At 40.2% G+C, this 27,727-nt stretch overlaps 1 protein-coding gene across 1 annotated transcript; it reads left to right on the top strand.

Annotated features, from left to right (window-relative positions):
* Positions 1-2,539: 2,539 nt before the first annotated feature.
* On the top strand, positions 2,540-25,134 carry LOC114550891 (sodium/potassium-transporting ATPase subunit alpha-1-like). Its single transcript, XM_028571852.1, has 21 exons — positions 2,540-2,586; positions 12,023-12,082; positions 12,731-12,832; positions 13,608-13,709; positions 13,806-13,919; positions 14,725-14,859; positions 15,241-15,358; positions 15,578-15,846; positions 15,962-16,135; positions 17,204-17,357; positions 17,466-17,641; positions 17,985-18,121; positions 20,370-20,520; positions 20,653-20,821; positions 20,936-21,090; positions 21,218-21,341; positions 21,472-21,617; positions 21,723-21,853; positions 22,193-22,297; positions 23,753-23,844; positions 25,095-25,134. Exons 1-21 carry the CDS (start codon positions 2,557-2,559, stop codon positions 25,121-25,123), a joined length of 2,673 nt encoding a protein of 890 aa, XP_028427653.1. The 5' UTR covers positions 2,540-2,556; the 3' UTR covers positions 25,124-25,134.
* The last annotated feature ends 2,593 nt before the right edge of the window (positions 25,135-27,727 follow it).

Here is a 27,727-nt window from a genome sequence, read left to right on the forward strand (position 1 = left end):
GACTTTCATTCAGTATATTCAGACTTTCATTCCATATATTAAAGTTTCATTCAATACAGTCAGACGCACAATCGCCACATGAATATGCAAATTAGCCGTTAACTAATTAAAATGCGCTAATTTGCACACATTTGACAAGGCACTGGTGAATATGATAAACAAAATAACTGAAACATTTCACCACAGAGCTTCCCCAGTTAGTGATTTACATCAGGAGTCTTTTTTTTCCCCTAAAATGTTATTTAAATATGCAGATTAGCTTGTTTGGTTAATTTAATAGAAATCTACAGATGCAAACAGACGGAGGGTATAGGCCTAAAACGAGCAACATTGTAAGCTGATAGCGCTTGACATGATACAGGCAACCCTTCCTTAAATGTAAAAGGAGGAAATTGTATGACACTGAAACTAAGTCCTTGTCACCATCAGTTATTGTGTGTGTGTATGTGTGTGTGTGTGTGTGTGTGTGTGTGTGTGTAATTATAATAGTAACAGCAATAATAATAATGTATTGATCATTTCAAAACTGAAGTCACATTGTCAAAACTCTTCACATTGTCAGCGAAACAGAGGTCTATGTGTCCCCTGGTTTGACCCCTTTCTCCCCCCCACCCCAAAAAACTCTGTCACTTGTTGTCCCCAACATTACTCATCACCGGTTTCAACCTCCCTCCTCACCCCCCTCCTCACCCCCCCTCCAACCATCCAAACTCCTCCTATCAGGGCAGGTGAGACAGTCATGGGTATATAGGTAGGCTAATGTGAAGCAAACTGCCTTGCTCTGGGGAGGGCGGAAGACAGGAAGCAACAGGGCTGAGAGAGAGAGTATGCGTGTGAGAGAGGCGGAGGAAAGTTGCAATTTAAAAAGACAACTAAATTGACAGTTGTCAGACTTGCATTGCAACCATGGTGCTGGGAGTAAGTATTGGAGCCTTGTCACATGTTTTGGACTACTTTCTCAAAGAAGTTTGTTGGCATCTTTATTCAAACGACCTACGTCATCTGTTTCAACAGCCAATAGCGAAGTCAGCTGGTTCAGTCAGTTACATCCAGTGGTTTTACATCCATTAGTTACACAAACTGGCAGTGTTTTGGACGGAGGCTCATTGAGCGTCTGCGGGCATGGTATATGGTCGAGCGAGCTAGAGAGGGACTGAAGAGAGGGAGCTGTGTTAGAACAAAGCCATGAATCAGAGAAATAAAATGTTGTTTTCGCCGTTTTATTGCCACTAGAAATGCAAGTGTAGCAAGTGTCTCACTATTCATTTGTATTTTAAGATGCTACAAATGATATTCAGCTACACCTAAAAAAAAAGCTGAAAAGTTGGAAGTTACAAATGAAGTACAGAGAGTCGTTGCTATGGAGATGATACACTGTCTCATCTAGTTGCATTGGTGAAAACTGGTAGGGTTTTAGAATGTTGCAGACTGGCGCGTTGCACGTTATCGTAGCAGATATTTGGTCTGATCTGAGCTGCAACAAGTTCTTCCATGGCTGTGTTTGCATGAATGTATGCATGTATTGCATGTATTACAGTCCCTCCAGGATTCCGCGGCCTTTTTTTTTTTAAGTTTGTTGCGGATCCAAAATACCAGATTTTGCGGGAGCTTTTGTTAAAAATGTCGATAAAAGTTGCGATGTCTTTTGCATGTTTGTTGCAATGGAGTTGCGTGAGACAGTGAAAGATGAAAAAAAAAGTAAATGTGAGATGTTCGAGTCTTGTCTTCATATCGGAATTTCGGAAACAAGCTCTCTCTTACTCCCGCTTGGTCAGTGGCACTCAGAGTCACATTATACTGACGTAAAGTCTGGCACGTGGGACTGCTGGGATTGGTTGAAGTCGCGGTAAACTGGTAAAGCGGTATTATGAAATTGCGGAAAGGTTGCGGTGATTGGTCAAAATTGCGAGTCACACCAAAGTCACAGTGATTGGTTGAATTCACGTGAATTGGAGCGATCGCGAAATCCTGGAGGGACTGGTATTATAAGTACATGTTAGCAGCTGTGGGCCGAATTCCAAATTCTGCAAAGACCCTACTTTGCCTCTGGCTGGCTGGTATTTGATTGATTGATCGTTAATTCAAATATTTAGTCAAAATAATTGACACTGAAATGAGGATTGCATTGCCACTTTGCATGTTGAATTGTCAATTGCAAAAGGCAGTGTCATTAAAATAAAGAGGCCAAAAAACTTCCATAATACCTTAATTTTGAAATCTGCTGTGCAAGTGTTCACCTTTGTTGTTGTTTTTTCTCATAGTTTCAAGGAACTCTTGAAACTCTTCAATAAGAGATATATATGAGAACCATTCATAATCCTTCTAACAAAGATTAACATACATTTTATTGAATAGCAAAGTTGACACTGCATGCTGTTCTCGCTCTTGTAATTTAAAAGAAAGTATCAGAGCAAACTCGCCACATGTGCTCAGTCTTTTTCAGAATCTTATTTTGTTTTATTTTCTTCAATCCAGAGAGGGAAAGATGAGTACAAACTGGCGGCAAGCTCAGACGGTGGGGACAAGAAAACGAAGAAAGATCAAGCAAAGAGGGATATGGACGATTTGAAGAAAGAAGTTGACCTGGTGAGTACACAAACATCACAGTGTACACATAGGTACGCTTGAATGAGATATATACGCAACACTGACCGCACAGACACACCTGGTCCTCCCTTTAGACCACAGACAGGTGTAATGCTGCTCCTCAAGTACATCCTCCCCAAATCCAGGTGTCATCATGGTTAATAGTCTCTTTGGAACACAGGTAGTTTTTTTCTTTAGGGTTCTTTGTTTGGGTGAGCAACACTGTGGCAACCGAAGAGACAGACACACTATTTCAGGTTAAAACATGAATTCATTCTGATTATTTAAAATAATCTGCTTCGATTAAAATCTGTCTAAAAAAGTAAATAAAAGACAGGCACTGTTAATAGTTCTTAAAATGACAGAGCTACCTCTATGAGTAATGCAAATTGTTCAAGATTTGGGGAGTGTTCTACTTAGAGTCCAGGGAGTGACATGTGAGGGGGTGGGGGGGGGCAGGGGGGGCGGGTTTTGTCTGGCTCTTGTACGGTGTTTGGTGTTTTAAGCCCCCAATGGTTAGGTTTAAGGTTATGGTTAGGTGCCTTGAAGTCGACGTTGGGGGCATTTGAGCCCCTTGTATTCCTTCCATTTCAGTCATGACTCTTATCACACACACAGGTCCAGTTCATTGGTCACTTTCCTTTACTTAGCTTATACAGGCATTCAACCAAGTCTTTCCCCCTCCTCGTCACGGCCAGCTTGTCCAAGGTCTGTCAGCAGTCCAACTCCGTTGTTTGTCAAACTATCCCCCAGCCGGTCACATCCGTGTCTCTTTTCCTCTGCTCTCCTTCCTATTTCTTCCTCCTGGCTGGCGTGCGGTGTGGGGGTGGGGGGAGGGAGATTAAAACAACACTGACCACACAGAAACACCTGAGGGCTACTTCAAAAAACCTAGAGAGTGGATTTGTTAGAGGTTTGATGAATATATTATAGCACTTGTTGAGATGATTAGAAATGGCTGATAAAGTTGCAAATGTGTTTTCAATGAAGTCAGTGATAAGGGCAATACATAATGTCGCATACATGTGTGTTTCCATAATTTGCAACAATGACAGAGTGGTCAGAGACCAATACATTGTTAAATATTTTAGTTGAGTTCATTCTTTTTTTATGTATTCTTTAACAAGTGCAATTTTCATTCCGTCCAGTGAACTGGGAATATATTTTTATACTATATATATTTGAGAGGATTGCACAATTATCAAATGTATCATAATAAATTATAGTTTTAGTTCACACCAGTAACTATATAGTGTAGGCTTTAGAGAGCCGAAGTCACGCCCCTTCCGGTGGACTTCATGGGACCTTAACTCGGAAAAAATATGAACGGTAGTGAACTGGGAGAGGCAAATTATTTTTTGATCCCGTTTGAATTGAGCCATGGATTACAAATATGATGTTCGTCAATTTAAAAGATAATTTTTCAACCGAAGAAAGTCTCAGTTAGCCGTAGGAATGTCATATGACCACTTAGTTTTGTGTGTAACCGCTCAGTGAACTACATCTCTCGTCTCACACAATTTACGTCACCTAGCTCGATGCTCAACTTGCTCGCTAGCTAGCTAGCTTAGCTCTGTTCCACAAAACATCTAACGTTATCTTACCTGATGTGTTTTATCCAGTGAAGTGTTTCCAGCAGATAAGCCAAAGAACAGGCGAGATCCTCTGCTCATTTGAGTAACGTTATATCCCCAGTACGATACAAACAGACATCGTAGCTTCAGCGAGACGTCATCCATGCGACATTGAAGTGTGTAGTCTTTCCCAGATAGCAAACAGTCATTGAAACTATGTTAAATCAACATTCCGTTGTCAACATTAAGTAAATGAATCAACATCAAATTCTGATGTTGATTCTACATCATTTTGCACCCTGTTTTAATATTGAAACAATCTTGAAATCCTGTCCATAGATCAACGGAATTCCAATGGTATTTCAATTATCGGGAATATTGAAACAATGTTGAAATTTCAACTGAACTAAGGATCAACGTGATTTCAATGGAATTTCAATCATTATTAAGCTATAGAAAAGTATTGCTAGGCATACGAAAATGTAATGCCCTAAATGAAATAGCCTATAATGAATATGCTGCTTTATCTACAGCCAGGATGTTAAAAAGTGATGGAACATTTGAAAGCTTGTATGCCTATAGCCTAGCCTAAAACACTGACCACACCACACTGTTTAAGGTAACACACACACACACACACACACACACACACACACACACACACACACACACACACACAAGGTTACCTTTTTACTTGCTTCAGTCCCTCCTGCAGTTTCCTCTCTACAAACACATTACAACACCATTAGAGCAACAAATACTCTCACATCCTTGCCAAACATCAGTTCAAAATAGATTTTTATGCTAAGACTAGCGCTAGCTAACGTTAGCAAGCATTAGCTAACATGACCTAATTCTAAAAGTTGTCCTCAGCAAAATCCAAAAGCTATAATGCAACTACAAATGGAAAGTCAGTCATATCCAATAATTTCCTTGCCAAAACATTTCCAACTTCATCTGTATCATATTCTAAGACTATAGTTGCTGCTAGCTAATGTTAGTTAACGCTAGCTAACGTTAGCTAATGCTAGCTAACATTAGCTATTTTTAAAAGTTGTCTTTTGCAGAATCCCAAAGCATGATGGACACTAACCATCATGTTAAAGAGTAACAGTATTTGATTTGTACAATTCATTCATATCAGACATTACATATTAAGCAAGCTTACCTGAGCATATGGGTCCCAAGAGTCCAGAAATGAGATGTGTCCGGTGCAGTACGTCGGTCTACCACCCGATGATCTCCCGGTCAACCAAAAATCTATGGCTTTTCAATCCTATTTCCCGGTCAACTATATATCAATGGCTTTTCAACAACAGGTTGTTTCAACTCTAAATCAGTGACTTTTCAAAACATTGGCAATATCGCCCGGTAAACCAAATATCAATGCTTAATCAATCATAAAGATAACTATAGATCAATGTTGTTCCAATGTTGTTGCCATAAACATTAATAACGTCAGGTTTCATCGATATGGTAATGGTGATTCAATATTTATTTTGCACTGAAATTTCAATATCAAGCATAATGATGATTCAGATCAATATTTATTCAATGTTGGCTTGCTGTCTGGGATTCTAGTTTTCACAGTCTTATACTTCAACAGTTTAACAATAAACAGACTTTCTTCGGTTGAAAAACTATCTTTTAAATTGACGAACATCATATTTGTAATCCATAGCTCAATTCAAACGGGATCAAAAAATGATTAACTCTCCATTGACTCTCGTTCAAATTTTTCAGAATTAAGTTCCCATGGACCGGAAGTATAGGGTGTGACTTCGGCTCTCTATACTGTACATTCATGACACAAACGGGAGAGGACACCTCAGTGTTTTTTTTACCTTTAACTCACTAATACACTGTTTTACAGTCATATTTACAGTGTGCATTAAATTTATGGCTTAATTATCTTTATACTATAAAGCATAGTTAGTACTGTCAGTGTCTTTCTTTTCTATATCCAATATTTGACATAGAAAACTCAGTAAAAAACAGCGTGGCAGACAATAGCGGACCGACTGAATGATAGTCCATTTTCAACCACTGTTCACTAAACGTACAGTATGTCATTTTTACAATCATATTTCAGTGTGGGGCCTGTGCCACCCCGTGCCCCCCTTCTAGCCCTGCCCCTGCGGAGACGTAACTTTTACGGATGGCTGGTGTTCGGCCGGACTGGTCTGATATGTATGTTTTCCTACGGATCATTAAACTGCCATCAGCGTCGTTAGCATCCTGCGCTAGAGTTTGTGCTGGCTGAGTTTGGATTGCTCTGAATATAGCTGGCTGCTAGCTGGTTGCTAGCTGGCATGAGGGGTCAAAAGTTACATGATGCCACTGACAGGCGAAACAGGGCTGGACTGGCCATCTGGCATACCGGGCATTTACCTATGGTATTTACCCGCACTTCTGGGCCGAATCGCTGATATAATTTATAGGCCTTTCTTTTTTTCTTTTGGCCGTGCCGGCCCATAAAGAATTGACAGCTGCCAATTGGTTAATTTTCTTTATTGGCACTGGCCTGACCCAATCCAGGAACCCATTTCCACACTCCCAGCCCTGAGACATGAGCTGTAATAGTTATGCTTCTGCTGGAAGTTTAGCGTCCACGTTAAAATGGACAAATGACCAACGAAGCGCAAGGGAGGTGCAGAGAAATTACGGGAGAAAAAGATTAAGAATGCCTCAAAATGTGCCAACATTTCTGACATGTTTGGGGCTGTAGTAGCTGCTTCAACATCAGCATTAGGCCTACCTGAAGTAGAGGAAGGAGGAGAGGTGACTGGCTATAGCAGAGAAGCAGAAACAACATCATGACAGGGAAGAAGCCGAGGAAGAGGAGAGTAACCATGACAGGGCCATGGGAGCGAGTTAGGACAAGATGGAAGAGAGAGTAGTTGACGAAGTGGAGTAGGCAAATTAACAGGGACTCTCAGGAAGGGAGGGAGGCTGTGCGTGTGTGTGTGTGTGTGTGTGTGTGTGTGTGTGTGTGTGTGTGTGTGTCATAACGACAACAAGCAATTTGGCTGTAACATTAAAGTTAGTGACGACGCTGAAGGTGGCATCCGATTCGCAGCTTCCAATTCGGCAGTTAAGGAGAAATTTAAGGGAAACTTAAAACTGTCCTACTCCACAGGGATACATAATTTACACTTAGCACTAAGTGACTGATCCTCTGTTTTTTGAACCTCTTACTGTATTGAATGAGTGTTAATCATTAAGGTAAATTATTAATTATGTCTAAAACACACTTTTAGATTTGTGAAAGCTTTATTGTCTTTAGGAGAACGCAATAAAGGGAGATTTCACCGTTTTTTTCATATGTAGACCACATTGGACAAGATCCAAAACCACAATACCTGGACTTGTCAAATCTGGACTAGATTATCCCAGAGAGGCTATTTTCAATTATTCAATAGAATAAAACTTCCACAAATCTGAAACCTGAAATCTGGTTTTGGATCTGGACCTGGTCCAATGTGGTCTACATGTGAAAAAAACAGCAAAATCTTCCTTTATTGCATTTTCACAAATAGAATAAAACTTTCACAAATCTGAAACTGTGTTTTTATGACTCTTTAGCCTCTCTAGGATAATTTAGTCCAGATTTGACAAGTCTAGGTATTGTGGTTTTGGATCTGGACCTGGTCTAATGTGGTCTACCTATGCAAACAAACTGTGAAATCTGCCTTTATTGCAATAAAGCTTTCACAAATCTAAAAGTGCGTTTTAGACTTAATTAATAATTTACCTTAATGACTAACACTCATTCAATACAGTAAGAGGATCAGTCACTTAGCAATGTAAATTATTTTTCCCTGCTGAATCGGACAGCTTTAAGTTCCCCTTAAATTTCTTCTTCTTAATTATTTAATGTTAGGCTATTCAGTAGCACTGCAAAGCCAAAGTTGCTTTGTGGAATGCCAGTACCATTGTTTGGTGCTCTTTTCCAGGGCATATACTACTCTCAGCTTTATTGGGAAAGGTTATGGTTATGGTTATTGTATTTAGCAGACACTTGTCCAAAGCGACAAAATATGAATCTTACAGTAGTTAAAATTAACAGTTTTTAAAAGATGCCAAGCCAATATTAAGCAAAATAGTAATAATAACAACAATGGCAATATAATATCAATAATAATAAAAAATAAACAAATACCATAAATATACAAATTATAACTCTACGAATGAATTCATTATTTAACTGTAAGATCAACAGTTAAGTCTTGAGACCCCTCTTGAAGGATCCAAATCTATCATATGAACACAGAACACTAGGCAACTCAAATATCATAGAATGCACGAATATTTTAAGAGGACTGTCTGCATGGAATGTGTCTGACCAATCGGCCTGGGCCAAAAATGCCATGGCCGATTTTTTTGTCCCAGTCCAGCCCTGCATCTGAACAATATATATAACATAGATATAGTTGTTTTTAGACATTTTAGTTTAGAAATATTACGTATTTTACCTTTAACTGAAACCATTCCAAGAGTTACTTGTCATTTGCCTTTGTTGGCGAGCAGTGGAAGTTAATATGTTACTCAGGAAATTTATATTATAGTCCAAATGAGAGAGAGAGAGAGAGAGAGAGAGAGAGAGAGAGAGAGAGAGAGAGAGAGAGAGAGAGAGAGAGAGAGAGAGAGAGAGATGTTTGCGTATAATATACTGGTTATATTATTTGATCTTCATGGTAAATTTCCTGAGTAAAATCTCCTGCTCACTTTTAAGGCAAAGAGTAAGCTACAACTGTTAATTTGTGCAAATCCTTGGAAGTCTGATTGAATAATATAAATATGATAGTTTCCAATAAGAGCAGTGGTCAGTTAATTGAAATAAAAAAACATTCAGTTGGTCAGTGATCGTCTGCCATGCTTTCTCTCGCTGTTTTATTGCAGCCACCGTGTTTCTTTTTTCTTTCTTTTTTACAAATAATATGTTTCACTTCATACTTCCATAAGACGCCGCTGCTCACTCTCGTATTCTCCGTTTCAGCATCAGTAAATCTCGACCTTGTGGCCTGTTAAAGAAAGCCGCAAACGTGCATCTATCTGTATAAATTACTTCAACCAGGCTTGACCTAGTCGCACCTCCTCAGCCTGGCTTGGCTGTCATGAAACACACAAAAAGCCAGTTTGCACTGATTACACTATAGGCCGAGTCTCACCTTTTTGGTTATACTGGATTTATAAATTCTGCTTTTGTGAAATAGACCCCTGGTCCTCACCTTAGACCACAGACAGGTGTAATGCTGCTCCCCAGGTCCATCGTTCCCCCAGTCCTCCGTTTCACACCGTCCAACTCTTTCTGTCCAGCTCTTTTCCCTCCTCCTGCTCACCTGTGGCCAGATAATATTTCTGGCTGGTCCCTCCTCCCGACTGAACCATAGGCTGGCTCTGGCAAGCCTCCACCTCTCGTAGGGTTTGAACCACGTACATTAAACAAGTTTAGAAAATAAGAGATGGGTCACATGCTGCCTCTTAACCTGCCGAGTGGGGTCCTCCTGCGTGTCCTCCCTCACATGGAGAAGGTCACAAGCCCTGAGCTCAAGCTTTTCTAGTTCTAATACTACTACTAGTTAATGCGCAGGCAATCGGGCAGTAAAGACATGCAATTAAAACCATGAAAGATTAAAAACAAATCACAAAAAGGCACGCATAAAACCACAGCAAGTTTAAAACACACTTTCACCGTGTGACACGTGCATGGAAGTTTAGGTGGGTCTTCTGTGTAGAACAGTACCCCCAATTTCTACTGCTTCTATTGGGGCCTTTTCTCAGTATGTATATGTAGAAGAAGAAGGAGAAGAAGACGACATGCCTTTATTTATACCTCGCAAGGGTAAAATCACACTTTCCACTCTTTAGCTGGCTGAGGTCGTTTCCCAAGAACAGTGAGGCACCCTTACATACAAACCACTGACTAAACTAAACGGTCACATTTTATAGGCAGAAATACATTTATTAAACATTTGTAACTTATGTGATTTCTCTGTTCTTAAGAACTTAATCAAAACTGGTCTCACTTCTGTGTTTGTCTAAAAACTACCCTTAAAACGGAAAGCGGCTTTTAACTTACTGTAGCATAGTGTCCTTCACAAGGTCAGCTCACACGGAGGCAGGATCAGGTCTCGTGTTCATCTCAAAGCACCAAGTAGACATGAGGGACCACGTTCAAGTGTCCTGCTAATGATTTGATAATATCGTAATACTCTTTTTCTGTCATTTTGCTCTAAATCGGTCTTTGATTTTCACAAGGTCATCGAGTAAAGAGTAGGTTGTTGCCGTCAGTTTGTTGCAGACGTGCTGAAGTCAAGCACCTTTACAACAACTAGGCTGTGAATGTGAATGCAATGGCCTGTTGCCAGTTTTATAATTCATTCTTTAATTACTGCGTGTTTATTGTGCAACCAATGTCACCCACCAGGTCACAGAGTGCTGCAGGTTTTTAGGCAATAGAATTCCCGTCTAGATGACATATTAATGATTACTGTCCTCGGTACGTCTAAACAAAGTCCTGCTGCCGGCTGAAGGACATCTCAATGTCATAGCAACCGTAACTAGGCCTGTAACACTTAACACATGATTGTCTAATCGCAATTATTTTTATTTCTGTGTTTAACCGCAATTCATTGCCAACATTAGCCAAGGCCCAACAGTAGGGTGGATGACTGTTGATGGCAATTTTTTGATTTTGTTTAAATATGCCAAATTGCAATTGTATGTAAGTGATTATTAGTGTTTTGTCCTTTATTGATGAGGATCGTTGTTCTATTGTCCATTTTATGTTCATTTAAGCAAAAAAAATACAATGTTTTATTATAATTAAAGAAGTTTTCTTCATAGGCTACCTGTGTTATTCCATTATCTGGGTCACATAACAGTGATATAACAAAAATACATATACTGGGATTCATTCTTAACAGTTCAATTTGTCTGAAATTTTTTTTTCAATTTGACTAAAAGAGACAATTATATTGTTAATCGCAATTATTTCTGAGACAACCGTAACACCAGTCCGCCATAACCTCCCTAACTTAGCGTACCATTTACTGCAATCAACAGCATGCCGTGTCTTTAGTGTGTCTTCCAACTGCTGAAAGTGCATTGTGTCTTCAGAAAGTTTGACTTTGAGAACAAAAAAAGGGGCAACAGTGATTTAATGTCATGTATTTATGATCCTCAGGTGTCAGATTTGAACAATGGTTAAAGAATAATTGCCTATTGGGCAGTAGTAAAACAGTAATAATAGTCTAGGTCGGTATGTATGGAGGCAATGAAGCCGACATGTTAATCATTATTGCACCATCATACAAGTGAGGCAGTGGTCGCCATTCCCATAGCAACATAAAATAACTTGTCTAAAAGTCCAACAGAAAAGGCTGTATATAGAACCATGTGCAATTTGATTTAGTTTAACATTGATGATGTCCAGAAGAAAGTAGTCGCCTTGTCTTGGATGAGTCCATACCTTACCGAGCCAGTTGCGGCTCAGCTCTTGCGTTTGGCTGCAAATGTTCAATCATCAGCCGACTCCAGTTTTACTCAAATGACTGCTTTGACTCGTCTTAAAAATCACGCTGTATGGACCGGCATTATGCATCCATAATCCTGATCAGATGACTGATTTTGCCTCGTCATCTTTATGTTCCCTGTGTCCCTCTGGAGGACATGACAGGACATTTTTTAATCCTCAAATATCTGTGATAATATCTGCGGTTTTAAAATGACAGGGATTTAATCTCTTTCTCTCTTTCTCTCTTTCTCTCTTTCTCTCTTTCTCTCTTTCTCTTTCTTCTTTTTCTCTCTCTCTCTCTCTCTCTCTCTCTCTCTCTCTCTCCCTCTCTCTCTCTCCATAGGATGACCACAAGTTAACCTTGGATGAACTTCAGAGAAAATATGGAACCGACCTAACCAGGGTGAGTACCCTGCATGTGTGTGTGTTTGTTAGTTTTTGTGTGTGTGTGTGTGTGTGTGTGTGTGTGTGTGTGTGTGTGTGTGTGTGTGTGTGCCACTGCGTGCCATTGCGTGTGCCACCAAAGCAGTTAAGCCCAGAGGCCAGGGAAGATCTTACTATGCACAGACAAAATTTCCCCCATTTTAGTGTACGTATTAGAGACATGCAAAGTAGTGAAGAAACAGAACATTGGCCTCGTTGTAGTCCGTACTGTTCATAACAGAGATGCAACCTGATTGTCTTGTTTTCCTCTCTCACACTGATTTCCCCCTGTTTATATTCTGATTCCATGTTCTGCTGTCTAATTAGACAGACTTATAAAAGGCGAAGCATTGAGATTACAGACATCTTCGTTCGTTTCATTAAAACTTTAATCCAACACCTAGTAATAGTAATAGTGGTGTATCTGTTTATCAAATAAAAAACTTCAAACAGGAAACATGTCACTGCTTCATAGTTTTGCCCTCCAGTAAAAGAGGACAAAGCTGTAAAAGCTGGACTCACAGGTTTATCATGATATTACCTAGTTTACACTTTACACCTACCTCCTTTTTTTTCCGTCAATCTGCCAGTCTGTCGAACTTGTCATTTTTTTATGTCTATTTTTTAGGGTCTTTCCAACGGCAGAGCAAAAGAGATCCTGACTCGAGATGGCCCAAATGCCCTCACGCCTCCTCCCACAACGCCTGAATGGGTCAAGTTCTGTAAACAGGTAAAAGTCCCTTCTTCTGAGTTGAAATTCCAGTTTGGGACTTTGCAACATTTTCCATGCAAAACAATTATTATTATTATATAATTATTATTATTTATTTGTTTACGTGCAAAAACATTCATGTAAGACAGTGGTTCACTTTTATGTTGTGTTTAAACCCCCTACCGCTAGATGGCACCACTAGTGTCCGTGCCTAACAGTGCCTAGCAGTGCCTGACTTTTAGCTAGAAGCTAACAACGTAGCTATGGCTGAACTTTGGCCTACTTCAGCATATAAACATGTGCTCACTAAGAACCTGTGAACCACAATCCCAAATTTGCAGTTTGATTTTCTGTGTACTGAATTGTTTACCTAAAGTAAACTTCTTTGACTTTGATGAATATCATGTCTTTTTTAAAATATTAATTCCTCTAAAATTTTACTTAAAAAAAATCCCAATATATATATATATATATATATATATATATATATATATATATATATATATATAATATATATATAAATTTTAAACTCCGGTGGATTTATGAGGACTTTGGTTAACTGCTCCTCAGATATCTGCAGGGTTAATTAAGACAGCTAGCTAGACATGCTTAGCCGCCACTCAGCGCCGCCCATGACGATTGGGATTGGTTTAAAGAAATGCCAATAAACCAGAGCACGTTTTTCTCCCATCCCGGAATGCTGTGTGGACTCGCCAGACCCTCCTCCGCGGCGCTGTGGAGGAAGGTCTGGCAAAGCGAGACTAACTTAAATGATGTTTTATCTTGTTTCCAGCTGTTTGGTGGTTTCTCCATGCTGCTGTGGCTTGGTGCTTTCCTCTGCTTCTTCGCTTTCACTATCCAGTCTATAACAGTAGAGGAAATGCTCAACGATAACGTAAGGAGGTCTTTGTATACGTTTGTGCAGATATTAATTAAAGAATGAATACCACCAAATAAGAACTGACTAACGGTCTTTTTACTCTCACTGTAGTTGTACCTGGGTATCGTGCTTACATTTGTGGTCGTCATCAGTGCATGCTTTTCCTACTACCAAGACGCCAAGAGCTCCAGGATCATGGACTCCTTTAGGAACATGGTTCCACAGGTGATTTTCTCGTGACTTTTGAACCTTTAAGTATTTTATTAGCTAAAATGATGAATTATATGAATTCATAAATATGTCCTTATCATCGTAAGCGAAGAATTTCTTATCTGTATTTACATTGGACAGGCAAGTCCAAGGAGGCTTCCATGTCGTTCCGCTATTTTGAAAAACTATAATCGCTGAGAGGGACATAAAGCACTAGCCTACCTGTCTAGCTAATCCACAACGCGTTTTCGTTCAGAGCCAGCGCCACGTGACTCAAACCAGCCGAAACGGAGAAGGAGATCAGCGAGAGGCACTTCTCACTGCCAAATTTGAAAGCCTGCACTGCACTTTAGTTCATAATGGAAGATCATACTTATGCCGAGCCACAAGAGAAGGAATCGTCTTCGCCAAAACAAGCGAAAAAGGGAATTATAGCTTCTTGGTACACAACGGCTATCGTAGTTGCAACACGCATTTGAAAAAGCGAGGCGCTAGAGAGCACTATTCGTTTGAATGCAAAATACAATTTCACCGCTAGATGGGAGAAATTCCTACACAGTAAAACAGAAAATAGCATCAATGAAAAGCTCATTTAGTTGCAATTATTTACAAAATGGCTCAAATGTTGCTCATATCATATTTAAGACAGTGACTAATCATAGAATATCAAGAAGGAGCCATATTGCTTCATCAGCATTACTGCAACGAGGACTCGTTTTTCCATTTATCATCTGGTTTCTTGCTATTGTAAATAAAATCATGCATAAGTCTGTTCAGAAATTGCTCTGAAAAACCATATATTTTATCTTGGTTCTCGTAGCAAGCCCTGGTCATCCGTGAAGGCGAGAAGAAGATGATCAACGCAGAGGAGGTGGTGGTCGGAGATTTGGTGGAGGTGAAAGGTGGAGACAAGATCCCCGCTGATTTTAGACTCGTCTCTGCTCACGGCTGCAAGGTCCGTACCTCAAAGACTTGTTATTAATCTCACTTATGGAGCTGTGGCTTCAAACAGCACTTCTGGTGGTTAAAGTTGCTTAACATCTAACGGGAAATATCGTGTTGAAAGTTGTGGTTTATAAATCATAATTTTACTTCATCTTAATCACTTTCTGAAAAATGTTTCTTTTGACTGACTCAAAATCACATCATCTCAATCTAGTTTGTTCCTTAGTTTAAGTTTTATTTTGACCCAAATGTGTAATCTTCTATTGTCCTACTTTTGTCCGAGACCAGCAATAGCAGTCGTTGTTTTTTTTGGTCTTGTAGACATCATGTCATTTTCAGTTCTCTGGATATCTATGGCATTTCATTCTTGCTTTACTTTTCACTCCTTCAGGTGGACAACTCCTCTCTGACTGGTGAATCCGAGGCTCAGGCTCGGACTCCAGACTGCTCCAGCGACAACCCTTTGGAAACCAGGAACCTTGCTTTCTACTCCACCAACTGTGTTGAAGGTAGAGAACTAACAAAAAAGAAGACAACACAGAAGTTGTGTAGACTATTCAGTAGATTCAAGTTAAGTCCAAGTTAGAAGAAAATTAAACTTAAAAAAAAGGTTTCATAAATTACAAACGTCATAAAGGGCTGGGCAAATTCATGGAGACAATGGAAGTAGCTACCCCACTTTTTTCATGTCAGTTTTATCACTCGAAAAAATCTCTGGCTCTGTCCAGGTACTGCCAGAGGAGTTGTCATCAACACCGGAAACAGGACCGTCATGGGTCGTATCGCCTGCCTGGTTTCCAGTCTGGAGGTCGGCAAAACTCCCATTGCTATAGAGATCGACCACTTCATCAACATCATCACTGCCGTGGCGTGCACTCTGGGTGCTGCCTTCTGTATCCTCTCAATGTTCCTCGGATACACATGGCTGGAGGCCATCATCTTCCTCATCAGTATCATTGTCGCCAACGTGCCCGAAGGTCTCCTGCCTACTGTCACTGTGAGTGGTTTCCAGAATTTCTGCCCGAGTCTCATTTTCTCATTTGTTGATTCAAAGACATATATAATAAAAAATAAAGATATTATAGCTATGAACACTTGCTTTCTGCCTCTAGGTGTGTCTGACCCTGACTGCTAAGCGCATGGCGAAGAAGAACTGCCTGGTGAAGAACTTGGAAGCTGTCGAGACCCTGGGCTCCACCTCCACCATCTGCTCCGACAAGACCGGCACCCTGACCCAGAACAGGATGACCGTGGCCCACATGTGGTTCGAAAACCAGATTTATGAGGCCGACACCACAGAGAACCAGAGTGGAGCCTCCTTTGACAAGAGCTCTACCACCTGGGCTGCCCTGGCCAGAATCGCCGGACTATGCAACCGTGCCGTCTTCTTGGCAGAGCAGACCAACGTCCCCATCCTGAAGGTGAAAAGCAAAATAGTCTAAACAACTCACCACGGGAGGAAAATACCAATAACAATGGCTTTTTGTGTGACAAAAAGGTCCGCGGAGGTCCCGGGTTTGAATCCGACCTGCGGCAGGTTTCCTGCATATCTTCCCCCTCTCTATCCCCTTTCATGCTCTCCTGCTAATTGAAGGTGAAGATGCCCAAATAAATGAATTAAAGGCCTTTTCAGAAATATAGAGCTGCACCTGTAGGAAGAGGTGGCCACCTTAACGAGTACTGACAAGTAAAAACATTTCTGAGGGTGTTTTCATACCTGAAGGTATGTAAAGTGTCTTTGAGGAACTTTCAGTTTGTGTTGCTTTTAGAAGCCACTTTGGACAAAAGCGGTAGTGTTTTTACCAGTGTGTTGTATCAGTTTTGATGTACAATATATTGTAAATAAAGAATGACCAATGTTTTCCACAGTTTCGGTCAAAATCCAACTTTCTCCTTTGCTTAAATCCTCAGAGGGATGTAGCTGGTGACGCCTCAGAAGCTGCCTTGCTGAAGTGTATTGAGCTGTGCTGTGGATCCGTTCGCGGCATGAGAGACAAATACCCCAATATTGCTGAGATCCCCTTCAACTCCACCAACAAATACCAGGTAAACAATCCACAGAGTTCCCCATAGCTTTCAACTTTGTTCAACGTGTATATCGCAAAGGTTCAACCTGTCATTTCAATAGTAAAAAACCCTTGCAAACATAAGACAATACTTGCAGTGGTATCGGAGGGAAATGTTGATTTACGCCCTCTAGTGGTTGGGTTATTTCTCCATTGACCAGTTTTTGATAAATGAGTACTAGCATATGTTTAGAATAAAATTGGGATTGAGACAAGTATTTAATATACAGTCGTTCCCTTGTCCAAAAGCTCTCCATCCACAAGAATTCAACTCCTGGAGAGACCAAGCACCTGCTGGTGATGAAAGGTGCCCCAGAGAGGATTTTGGACCGCTGCTCCACCATCATGATGAACGGGAAGGAGCAGCCTCTGGACGAAGAGCTGAAAGACTCTTTCCAGAACGCCTACGTTGAGCTGGGAGGACTTGGAGAGAGAGTTCTGGGTACAACATAGCTCCATTCTACAGCTACGTCCTCATGTCTTTAACTAGTGTGGCGAGAAACAGCCATTTGTGAACTCACGACCAGAATTTTCTTCCCGTCTTACTCAGGCTTCTGCCATTTCAACCTGCCTGATGACGATTTCCCAGAGGGCTTTCATTTTGACACTGATGAGGTGAACTTCCCCACTGAAAACCTGTGCTTCATCGGCCTCATGTCCATGATCGACCCTCCTCGTGCTGCTGTGCCTGATGCTGTCGGCAAATGCAGGAGTGCTGGAATCAAAGTATGTAGCTGTAGTCTTTTCAGGTGTACAGTAGAGTTGGGTCGGTTTACGGTATCACTACGAGGCTACACCGGTTGGCATTTGTCACTATGACACCATCTGGCAAATTAAAAAGTAGCCTACATTAGCACTAGACATGACATTAGCGTCATGGCGCTACATCTAACTTGTATCAAAAACAGTGTTGGAAAGATGGTTGCTGCCTCGAGGACCACTCAGGTGGTTTTTGCCGTGGCGGGCCCAACTTTACACGGGCCCAAGCCTAGTGTACGTTACATATATCTATTATTTCACCATATCCCCAATCACGTTCTCTGTTAATTCTTAACGGCTTCATCCTTAGGTTATAATGGTCACAGGTGACCATCCCATCACAGCCAAGGCTATTGCTAAAGGTGTGGGTATCATCTCTGAAGGCAACGAGACAGTTGAAGACATTGCTGCCCGCTTGAATGTGCCAGTCTCAGAAGTCGACCCCAGGTTAGTACACTTATTAAAATTTAAGTCAGATCAACAAACAGAGAAATGTCTCAAACGGATGTTATATCGCAGAATATCGCAATATGTTTAAAATCACAATAATATCATATCATGACATAAGTATTATGATAATATCGTATCGTCGGGCATCCCACCCCTACTTGTACTAATAGAGCAAAACTAAATCAGAGTTGGCTAACTAAATCTACTCAGCCAAAAATGTTTTTGCAAATTAATTCACTGCAGACAAATACTGTACATATAAGGAGTTTCTGAGCTGGTGACAAATCACAGTCACGCTGCAGAAATACTGTCCCCAAACACATACATTCAAAAAATACTGTCATTCTGGGCAGAATTCTCATGCAGGAAATTCCTGTTTCCATCCTCTTTTTCTAGAGGGATAGGGGTGGGAAACAGGGGATGTTTAGAGGGTGATAGCAGGTCAACAGTAGATTCCACATAGAAGTGGTATATATCATTTCAAAGCTGGGAACCCAGGGATTAATTTGACCTGCAACTCAGCCCTGTGTTTTTTTTCTAGTCATAAATGAGAAATAAAAATAATAAGACATTTGATTAATTGAAATAAGTTGTGCATTATGATATGAGTTTATGATGGCCATTACCTTGCTCACTTGTGTCTCATAAGTTGTTTTAACAATTTTGGGGTGGATGCCATTTGTTTCACAGATTTGGTGCACAATTAAACCATTTTTTAGCATTTAAGAATTGACAAGAATTGTCCAATTTCCTCCAAAATAAACCTTGAGGAACACCACGGGAAAATCCATGTTTTGATTAAGTATAAAAAAAACTTTTGAGATTTGGAGATTTCTGCAAGAATTTTTGGCCGATTGGATGGGGATCACTTCTGTTTTGGAAACTGTTGAGAAACCCCCTTATGGTCAATATACCTATGAAAGCCATACCTCTCCTAAATGCCCTGGGTCTCTAGTTTGTGGTTGTATAGTTTCATGAGGCTATGATTATACTACAGATGACAAGCTAGCATGAGATGGGTGGTACCATTGGATTCTCTGTTTAGAGTCTAGATACCAAAATCCTTATTCTATCTTTAAATCTGAGCCTGTTACAGGCACTGAAAGACAAAAAGTGTACAATAAATCTATTTTTCAAAAGAAAAAGAAAAATCACTTTCATGGGACTAATAAAATGTCAAACATGCATTCATGGTTGAAGCAATCAATCAATCAATACATCTTTATTTGTATAGCACTTTTCATACAAAAGTCATGCAACACAAAGTGATTCACATTATAAAAACAAAGACAGTAATGTCTAAGGTCATTTGCAATCTTGACTAGTGCTGTGCTGTGATTCGTCCCAAAGCCAGATTGGTATTTTTCATAAACATTGTGAAAACTTGTAAAATCATTTAACTGATTTAAAAAGTTTCTCTAAAAGTGTACTTAAAAATGGCAGATTGGATACTGGTCTGTAGTTATTGAGTACTGCAGCATATACATTATTTCTCTTCAGAAGGGGGTTCACCATGGCAGTTAAAAAGCATCATGGAAGACACTTATCTGAAGAGAATAGTTCACAATGACCAAGACAATTCTCTTCCAAGACATTCTTCAAAAAGCAGAAGTCTGGCCATCTTCAACCAGGACCATATTTTATCAGCAGGATCTGGACAAATAAACCAAGCCATTGGCTGCATTTATCTTAAAAAGAGATGTGGAAATGGGATGTATAAAGCCGGTTGCTAGTTTCAGTTGAATAATAACTTTACCAAGCCATGTCACCATCAACCAGGACGAAATACTTCAGTGTTTCCATACAAACAAATACAGGTGCAATGATATATTTGCAATGATATATTTGACCAAATAACTTCTATCTTACTTCTGAAGTGCTGTAGCCCCACCTTACCTGTCTATCCTGGATGAGTATGTAAAATGATAGTTTGAGGGTGAGGCATCGATGATGGTGGGCCATCCGTGTTAAGCCATGCCAGCCATCACAGTCTTTATCGATTTCCTCTGCTAATGTTTTAGCAGAACCTGAAGGTGTAAAGCCCTTTATTCTAAATCTCGCTTTATGCTGATGATGCCATCATTTTCTTTAAGGGGTGTCTGTTTTTGAAATGAATTTCCTGTTTCCCCATGATTTTCTTTTTGCACTGCCCTAATTACAGTATATCCCATTCTTAGTATAACCCCTTTTAACAGGATGTGAGATTACAACAGTTGTCCTAATGCTGTTATGATTTCCTCTCCAGGGATGCCAAGGCCTGCGTTATCCACGGCAGTGAGCTGAAAGACATGAGCTCAGAGATGCTTGACGATGTGCTGAAACACCACACTGAAATCGTCTTCGCCAGAACCTCCCCTCAGCAGAAACTTATCATTGTGGAAGGTTGCCAAAGACAGGTCAGCGTCCCAGACACAGATTAAGTTAAAAGCTTTAAGAAATGTCTGTGGTCCTTGATTTTTTTGTTTCAGAACATTTTTTACTTGAATCTTGCAGTGGACATCCTAACACTTCTTTTTTTCTCTCTGCAGGGAGCCATTGTGGCTGTGACAGGTGACGGTGTGAACGACTCTCCAGCTCTGAAGAAGGCCGACATTGGTGTCGCCATGGGGATCGCTGGATCTGACGTCTCCAAGCAGGCCGCTGACATGATCCTGCTCGACGACAACTTTGCCTCCATCGTTACCGGAGTGGAAGAAGGTAAGAATTACACCAAGGCTTATACCTGCAGAAATGTGGAATGCAGACTGGAAAAGCATAAATGTAAGCGCTTGATTTTCCTTGCAATATTAATTTCTAAAATACTCTTGTCAGGCCGTCTGATCTTTGACAACTTGAAGAAGTCCATCACCTACACTCTGTCCAGTAAAATCCCTGAGATGACACCCTTCCTCTTCTTCGTCCTCGCCGACATCCCTCTGGCCCTGGGAACCGTCACCATCCTCTGTATTGACCTGGGAACTGACTTGGTGAGCTCTTTCACTGAGGGCTGATCACATCTTATTTCTTAACAATTTTTTTTTGTATCATGTGTGTGACAAAGAGATTGAAAATAGTTAGGTGCCTTATGTTTTTCCCTTATTTGTTGTCTCCCAGGTCCCTGCCATCTCCCTGGCCTATGAATTACCTGAGAGTGACATCATGCAGAGAAAGCCCAGAAACCCCGAAGTTGACAAACTGGTGAATCAAAGACTCATCAGCGTGTCCTATGGACAGATTGGTAAGCATACCTAATGGTACCTCAATGATATTTAGGTGTTGCGACAGAAATTATTATTTGTTGCTTTTCTTAAATGTTCAACCTTTTCCAAAAGATCCATCAAAGTAAAACTGCTCTTCTTCTCTGTTAGGTGTGCAGCAGGCCGTAGCTGGCTTCTACACAAACTTTGTGATCCTGGCTGAAAATGGTTTCCACCCCTTGGACCTGCTGGGGATCAGAGGGATTTGGGAAGACAAAAATATAAATGACCTGGAAGACAGCTACGGACAGCAATGGGTCAGTAACACTCATGCTAAATGAATGGTATAGTCCATTAACATTTCTAATGTAAAGAACAGAATAGAAAAATGAGCTAATTTTTTTTAATGTTGTATTCAACAGACATACGAGCGCAGAAAGATCCTAGAGTTCACCTGTCAAACTGCTTACTTCGTCAGTATTGTAATCATCCAAGTGGGCGTTCTAATCATCTGTAAGACCAGGACGATCTCCATCATGCAACAAGGAATGAAGTATGTATAAAGACATAGAAGACCTTTAAAGTACAGACAGAGATTTCCAAACATGTATTTTCTTACCGGATAAATTCAAGCAGGGTACTTCTGTAGTCTGACTTTGTCTTTAATATTTTATACTTCAGTCAGGGCACACTTTTCTTAGACAACAAAATCACACATCATTAGTGTTAATAACACGCCAAAACATCTGAGAGTGAATTGTTTATGTATAATTATAATCAGAGCTTCAAGAGTTCTCATCATAACATTAATCAAAGTGTAGAATGGTGTCATGTTAAAAAAAATAAAAAAGTAACACATTGTTCTAACAGTGTTGACTCGTTGATTCCACAGGTCCAACCGTGTCCTCATCTTTGGTCTATTTGAGGAGGTAGCTCTGGCTGCCTTCCTGTCATATTGCCCGGGCACAGACGTTGCCCTTAGAATGTATCCTCTCAAGTGAGTAAAACACAACTTTATGTACACAAACTATGGTTTTTAAATCACAAATTATACTGAATTTACTCAAAATAGAACTAAAATGGTCTACTTTTCTATGTAAATGTTTTTTTTTCTTTTCACGCAAATGAGCACAATGTGCATTACGTTTATCCTTTTTAAAGTATTAATCCATGAAATCCTTTTTTTCTGTTAAAGGTGCCCTGCCATACAAAACCGTTTTTACTTGCATTCTTTGAAATATGTTAGGACCATATGTGTTTGTGTTATGTTGTGAATGTGAAAATGAACTGCTACCTCCTCTGTCAGCTCTAGCCACTGAAAAGAAATAAGCAGAGAAATCAGGCCAATTACAAAAGCTGGTCAGTCTGACATCATGTTGCCTGAGCTCATTACTATTCATTAGCTCGCCCAGTTGGGCTGTGTAAAGGATTCTGACAGCCAGGCTCTCATTGGCTAGCTGTTAGCCAATCAGATTCAAACAGCTTAGCTTGTAGAATATTAATGAGAACTGGCAGAAATCGAGCTGAGTGTTCCTGCAGGCTTTCTATACCACGCTAGAATGGCTTGAAACAAGGTAACCAAGGCATGTTTTCCACAAAAAAATGTTACAGAGTCCATGGTAGAACTTCAGACATTACCACAAAGTCACGAAATACGTGTGGCAGGGCACCTTTTAATTTACTGACATTTAATGCACTTAAAGTCTTCTTGCCAATCAGTGCAGCCAGTGTGTAAACATTGTTTTCATTGTATTCCAAAATGGTAAAGTTTAAGTCAGTGCTTTTCTGGCTTTATTATCTTGTTAGAAAAGGTAGATATTGAGGTTTTGAATACCTGAGTTGATGCGCTCCCCGGTTCTGTTCTACTTTGTTCCTAAATAAAATCCCAGAAGGGCAATTTGGTATACAAAGGTTGTAATCAATGTATGTGATGAAAATTTACCCTTCCAAATAAAAAGATAATAATAAAAAAAAGAAAAGGTAGATATTATCTTGTGTTGTTGATAGTTTCCACTTCAGAGGCAGAATGGAACAGAAAAGCTACTGTAATAATGAGATTATTTTCCCAACAGAGACCAACAGATAGCAGTAAAAGCATATTCGGCTCATTAGCTCAGGAGTTTCACAAGCAGCTTTTGTTTTCTCTTTTTTTATTTCTGTCTTTACCTCTGAGGTTCTCGTTGTCTCATTTGAAATTCAGATTTGACATTGAAAGGTACTTATTACTAAAGAAAGTCCAAGATTTGCAGCAATTTGCAGTATTTACAGCACATGCTCAATCAATTAAACATAAAATTTGGCTAAATAAATATCTTGACAATATTATGATTATTTTCTTTGCCTTTTTAGACACTCAAAAGCTGCCGACAAGTTAAAGAAACACATAGACATCATTTCAAATCTCCATGTGATGGTGTATGTGCTCAATCTCTGTGTCTGTGTCATACCTTAGGTTTTCTTGGTGGTTCTGTGCCCTCCCTTACACTCTCATCGTCGTCCTATTCGACGAAGCCAGAAGATATTGCATCAGACGCTACCCAGGCGGTAAGACCTTTACACACTCTTCTTTTTCCCTTCTGAGGCAGTTAAAGCTTTTGTATTACAACTTTTACTTTGTTCTCTGTATTTGGAGGTGAATCCCATGTCTTACAGCGACAATGGAGGTGAAGAGGACATATGACGAATCAAATTCAGAATTATTTTTTTTTGCGTCATATCAAATGGCATTGCTGTCCGAAGAAAACCAAGTGGTTCCAAATTCTGTGACTTTGACTGAAGTAATGGTTAACACTTAGTTAGTGTTGCCATGACACTAGGAATTTTGACTTTAATGTTGATATGATTGTCAGAGTAGTATTTAAAATTGACCAAGAAAAGCAATCTACATTAAAAAAAAAAAACGTCATTGGTTTCCACCAAACTTCCTTGACATTTTGTACAGTTTTTGAGATATCCTGACCTGACATGATGGAATGTCAGTCAAGATATACAGTATAATGTGTAATATAGAGAGCAAAAGCAGTGGCGTATTAGTGAATTATGCATTGCAAGCTGTGTATATGCCCCTGTGTCTAAGTGTGTGTGCATGTGTCTGTTATTCCTGCCACAACTGCGTCTCCACACAGACCAGTGAACTGTGGCAGATGGTAATGCCCAGTGGGATTTCAACCCTCAACCCTGCCATTGTCAATGTCTCGTTCCACCCACAGCGCTGAGCAGAACCTGCATTCAGGGCTAGCTCTGGGGTGTGTGTGTGTGTGTGTGTGTGTGTGTGTGTGTGTGTGAGAAGGGGGGGGGTACATCTGAGCCCCACAGCACAGATCAGTGAACATCCCATTGCCCATCCATGCTGAATAATGTGTTACAATCAGGCAGAAAAAAGAAGTTAAACTGACAGTTAATATTGTTTGGGATTTATGCAGCTTTGGGCTATTTGGGACCAGGTAAAATATGCTAAATAACAGCATTGACACCTTTGACTCACACTGACTTCTAATACAGTGTTATTTGATTGTGCACACATCTAATAACGCGACACAAACCACAATTGTTTAAGCTGCCGTGTCAGGTGAGAGTTCATGTATGGCCTCAAGTATGATATCATCATGTCATGAGTAGCTGTAAGACATAAGTCCTCAGCCTCCATGTCACAAAGGTCACAGCCATTTTAGCTCCACCAAGTCAAACCTTCTTTTGATTTGTCTGTGAAAGACAACAAGGAGAATTTGAGCCCCAAATCTGAGGCGAAATCTCTTAAAAACTCTGTCCCTAATTCTTTCTCCTTTGGTTTCTAGGTTGGGTGGAGCAGGAGACATTGTACTAAGACAGCAAGACACAAGTTATTTATTGCCATGTTACCTAATTGTCTGAGATGTTAATCAGACCCCAAAACACAAAGTATGGATAAATTAAAAACTACATGTATTTATTGAATGTTCCGATTTATATGTCATTCACAATAAAACATTTTCCATTCCATTGTACATTACAGCTTTTTTTGAACACACTTTAGTTATTGCTTCTCTGACAAGTAAAGGCTAAACATAATTTCGGGGATTTGATGCAGGGCGTTTTTTCAAGGTTCAATAGATATGTACCATTGAGTCAGGTTCGGTGACCCATGCAGTGGGATTATCCACCTCAACAGTTCCTAAATGTTGGTTTTGGAGACAAATTTGATTCAAAGAGGGTGGGCATGAATTTAAAATAACGCAAATATGATGAATTGAGAAAGACTCCACACTACATAGAGCAAATGGGATGTTTTAGGACACATTTATAACCAGCATGAACAGCAGACCACATATAACATATCCTACTTTGAAAACCGACAGCTCCAAATAGTGCATCAAAAACGCATCAATAAACTTAAAATCAAATGTAAGTGTTAGATTAGCTGTGTATACTTGTGACTAAATTAAATAACTGATCATCACAATCAAAATCATTTAATCTTCGAGACTATTTCTCCACACGTTTACATATTCCATATGTACGGGGACTGAAGTTGGCATGGATATCACTTTAAGGCCCATGCCCGGGCATAAAAGGCCTTCTTCTTGTCTGCCTTTCGTCACTTGTATGTATACGGCATATTCCATGATATGCTCTGGTGTGGTAAGGCTCTTCCTCTGTGTAAGAGTACCGAAGCTGACTTAGTTGACGGATGCACGAGTATCGCGAGGTGTGTCGCCAGTGCTGCCCGGAGAACACATCTGCGCATTCTCCTTCGTATTTAACCACACAACAAACCAATTTCCCACTTTTGAAACAGAATTAGTCGGTGGGAATAGCGGGAATTTAAGAGCGCTGTAGTAATTGACGAGGGGGGCTTGGCTCCCCTGTCCTCTGAGAACTGGCAACCAAGCTCAGCAGCAGAAATCATGTTAAGAGGGGGAGTGTAAACTCTATCCTTGGGTGTCCCTCAGCAGAAGACTAGAAAGAAGAGCATGTCTACTTTTCTTCTCCCTGAGGAATGTCAGTCCATCACCTATGGGCTCAGGGTCGGCTTTGTCACCAGCGTTGGGAAAGTTACTTCCAAAATGTAATACATTATAGGTGACTAGTAACTAGTCATTTTAGACTAATTAGTTATATTACAATATTACTGTATCTGAATTGTAATGCTTTACACTGCTTTTGCATTAATTTTCAGTTACTTTCACCAAAATAATCGCAGAAGTATGACTTGGCAGGTATTGTGAATTTTACCACGGGATCAATAAAGCCTCATCTTTATCCAATTTAATACATCATAATTTTTTTATTCATATTCATAATATTTTGTGTTATATTTATCTGAATCTGCGAAGTAGGCTAATCTATAAATGAAATAGCCTAGTGAAGAAGGAGAAGGAGTAGGAGAAATGAAAAATACTCAATTAGAAGTAGGCTATACAACTGTAATGTATTGAAGTAAGGTATAGTTAGTTTCCACCACTGATCAAATGTAATGCTTATATTTACATGCAGCAAGCCAGTGGAGAAGACAGTGGAGCAAGTCCTGATTTCATGCAGGTGGAAAACAAGCAACATGTTTGCAGAGTCAGTTAGTTAGGACAAACAGAAGTCAGGGTCAAAAATGGGCTTGATTGTGGGGTCACCGCCGATTGCTTGGCCTGTGGTATTGTTGCTTGTAGAATTCTTCAAAACCAAATTGTACCCCAAAATTACTTACAGAAGGACCCCAAACCACTTAACATGCAACTCCCCTGTATAGCCTACTACTGACTTACAGTTATAGGCTACTTCTACATCAGAGGAAGACATTTTACTACTGTATTTACCTGACAGAGAACGCTGCAGATTCACAACGTAATCACAAAATATCACAATGACAATGTGGGGTAACCAGACGTTAGCCTCATGGACTCATGGCAGTGCGCTACCCATCCGGCCCGTTAGAGTATGAGAGCTAAACAGCACCTATCTGCGTTCATCAACCACCAGAACCTGACCATGTGTGTGTGTGTGTACGCGTGCACGCAGAGAGAGAGAGAGAGAGAGAGAGAGAGAGATTTTCTCGCATTGCACAATGCTGTGATGCAATAATCTCCGAGATTACGTTATGTTCTGCCAGCTCACAGCAATTTAATACAATAGCAGGAAAAGAGTCCCCAACCCCCGCTGTTGTAAAGCGTTCTGTATGTGGCGTCTGCGTGTGATGTGCAGGTTACCTTCCCCCCAAACACGGAAACACATATACAGATACGTCTCGCTTTATTAGTTAGATAGCCTGCCTATAAGTGGCATCACGTGCTGTCTGCCACTTGTTGTCTGTAGCTGGCTGTGTTTTGCATGTGTGGGATTCTGAAACGTCCTTAAATTCGGGAATTGTCGTTTGTTTATTCAAAGTCAAAGACGGTCCAAAGTAGTGCAACTTTGCCCATTTTTGTGGGTCTGAGGTGTATGTCAGATTTTAGCTGCC

The sequence above is a fragment of the Perca flavescens genome, chromosome 24, assembly GCF_004354835.1.
Source record: "Perca flavescens isolate YP-PL-M2 chromosome 24, PFLA_1.0, whole genome shotgun sequence".
NCBI classification, from domain to species: domain Eukaryota; kingdom Metazoa; phylum Chordata; class Actinopteri; order Perciformes; family Percidae; genus Perca; species Perca flavescens.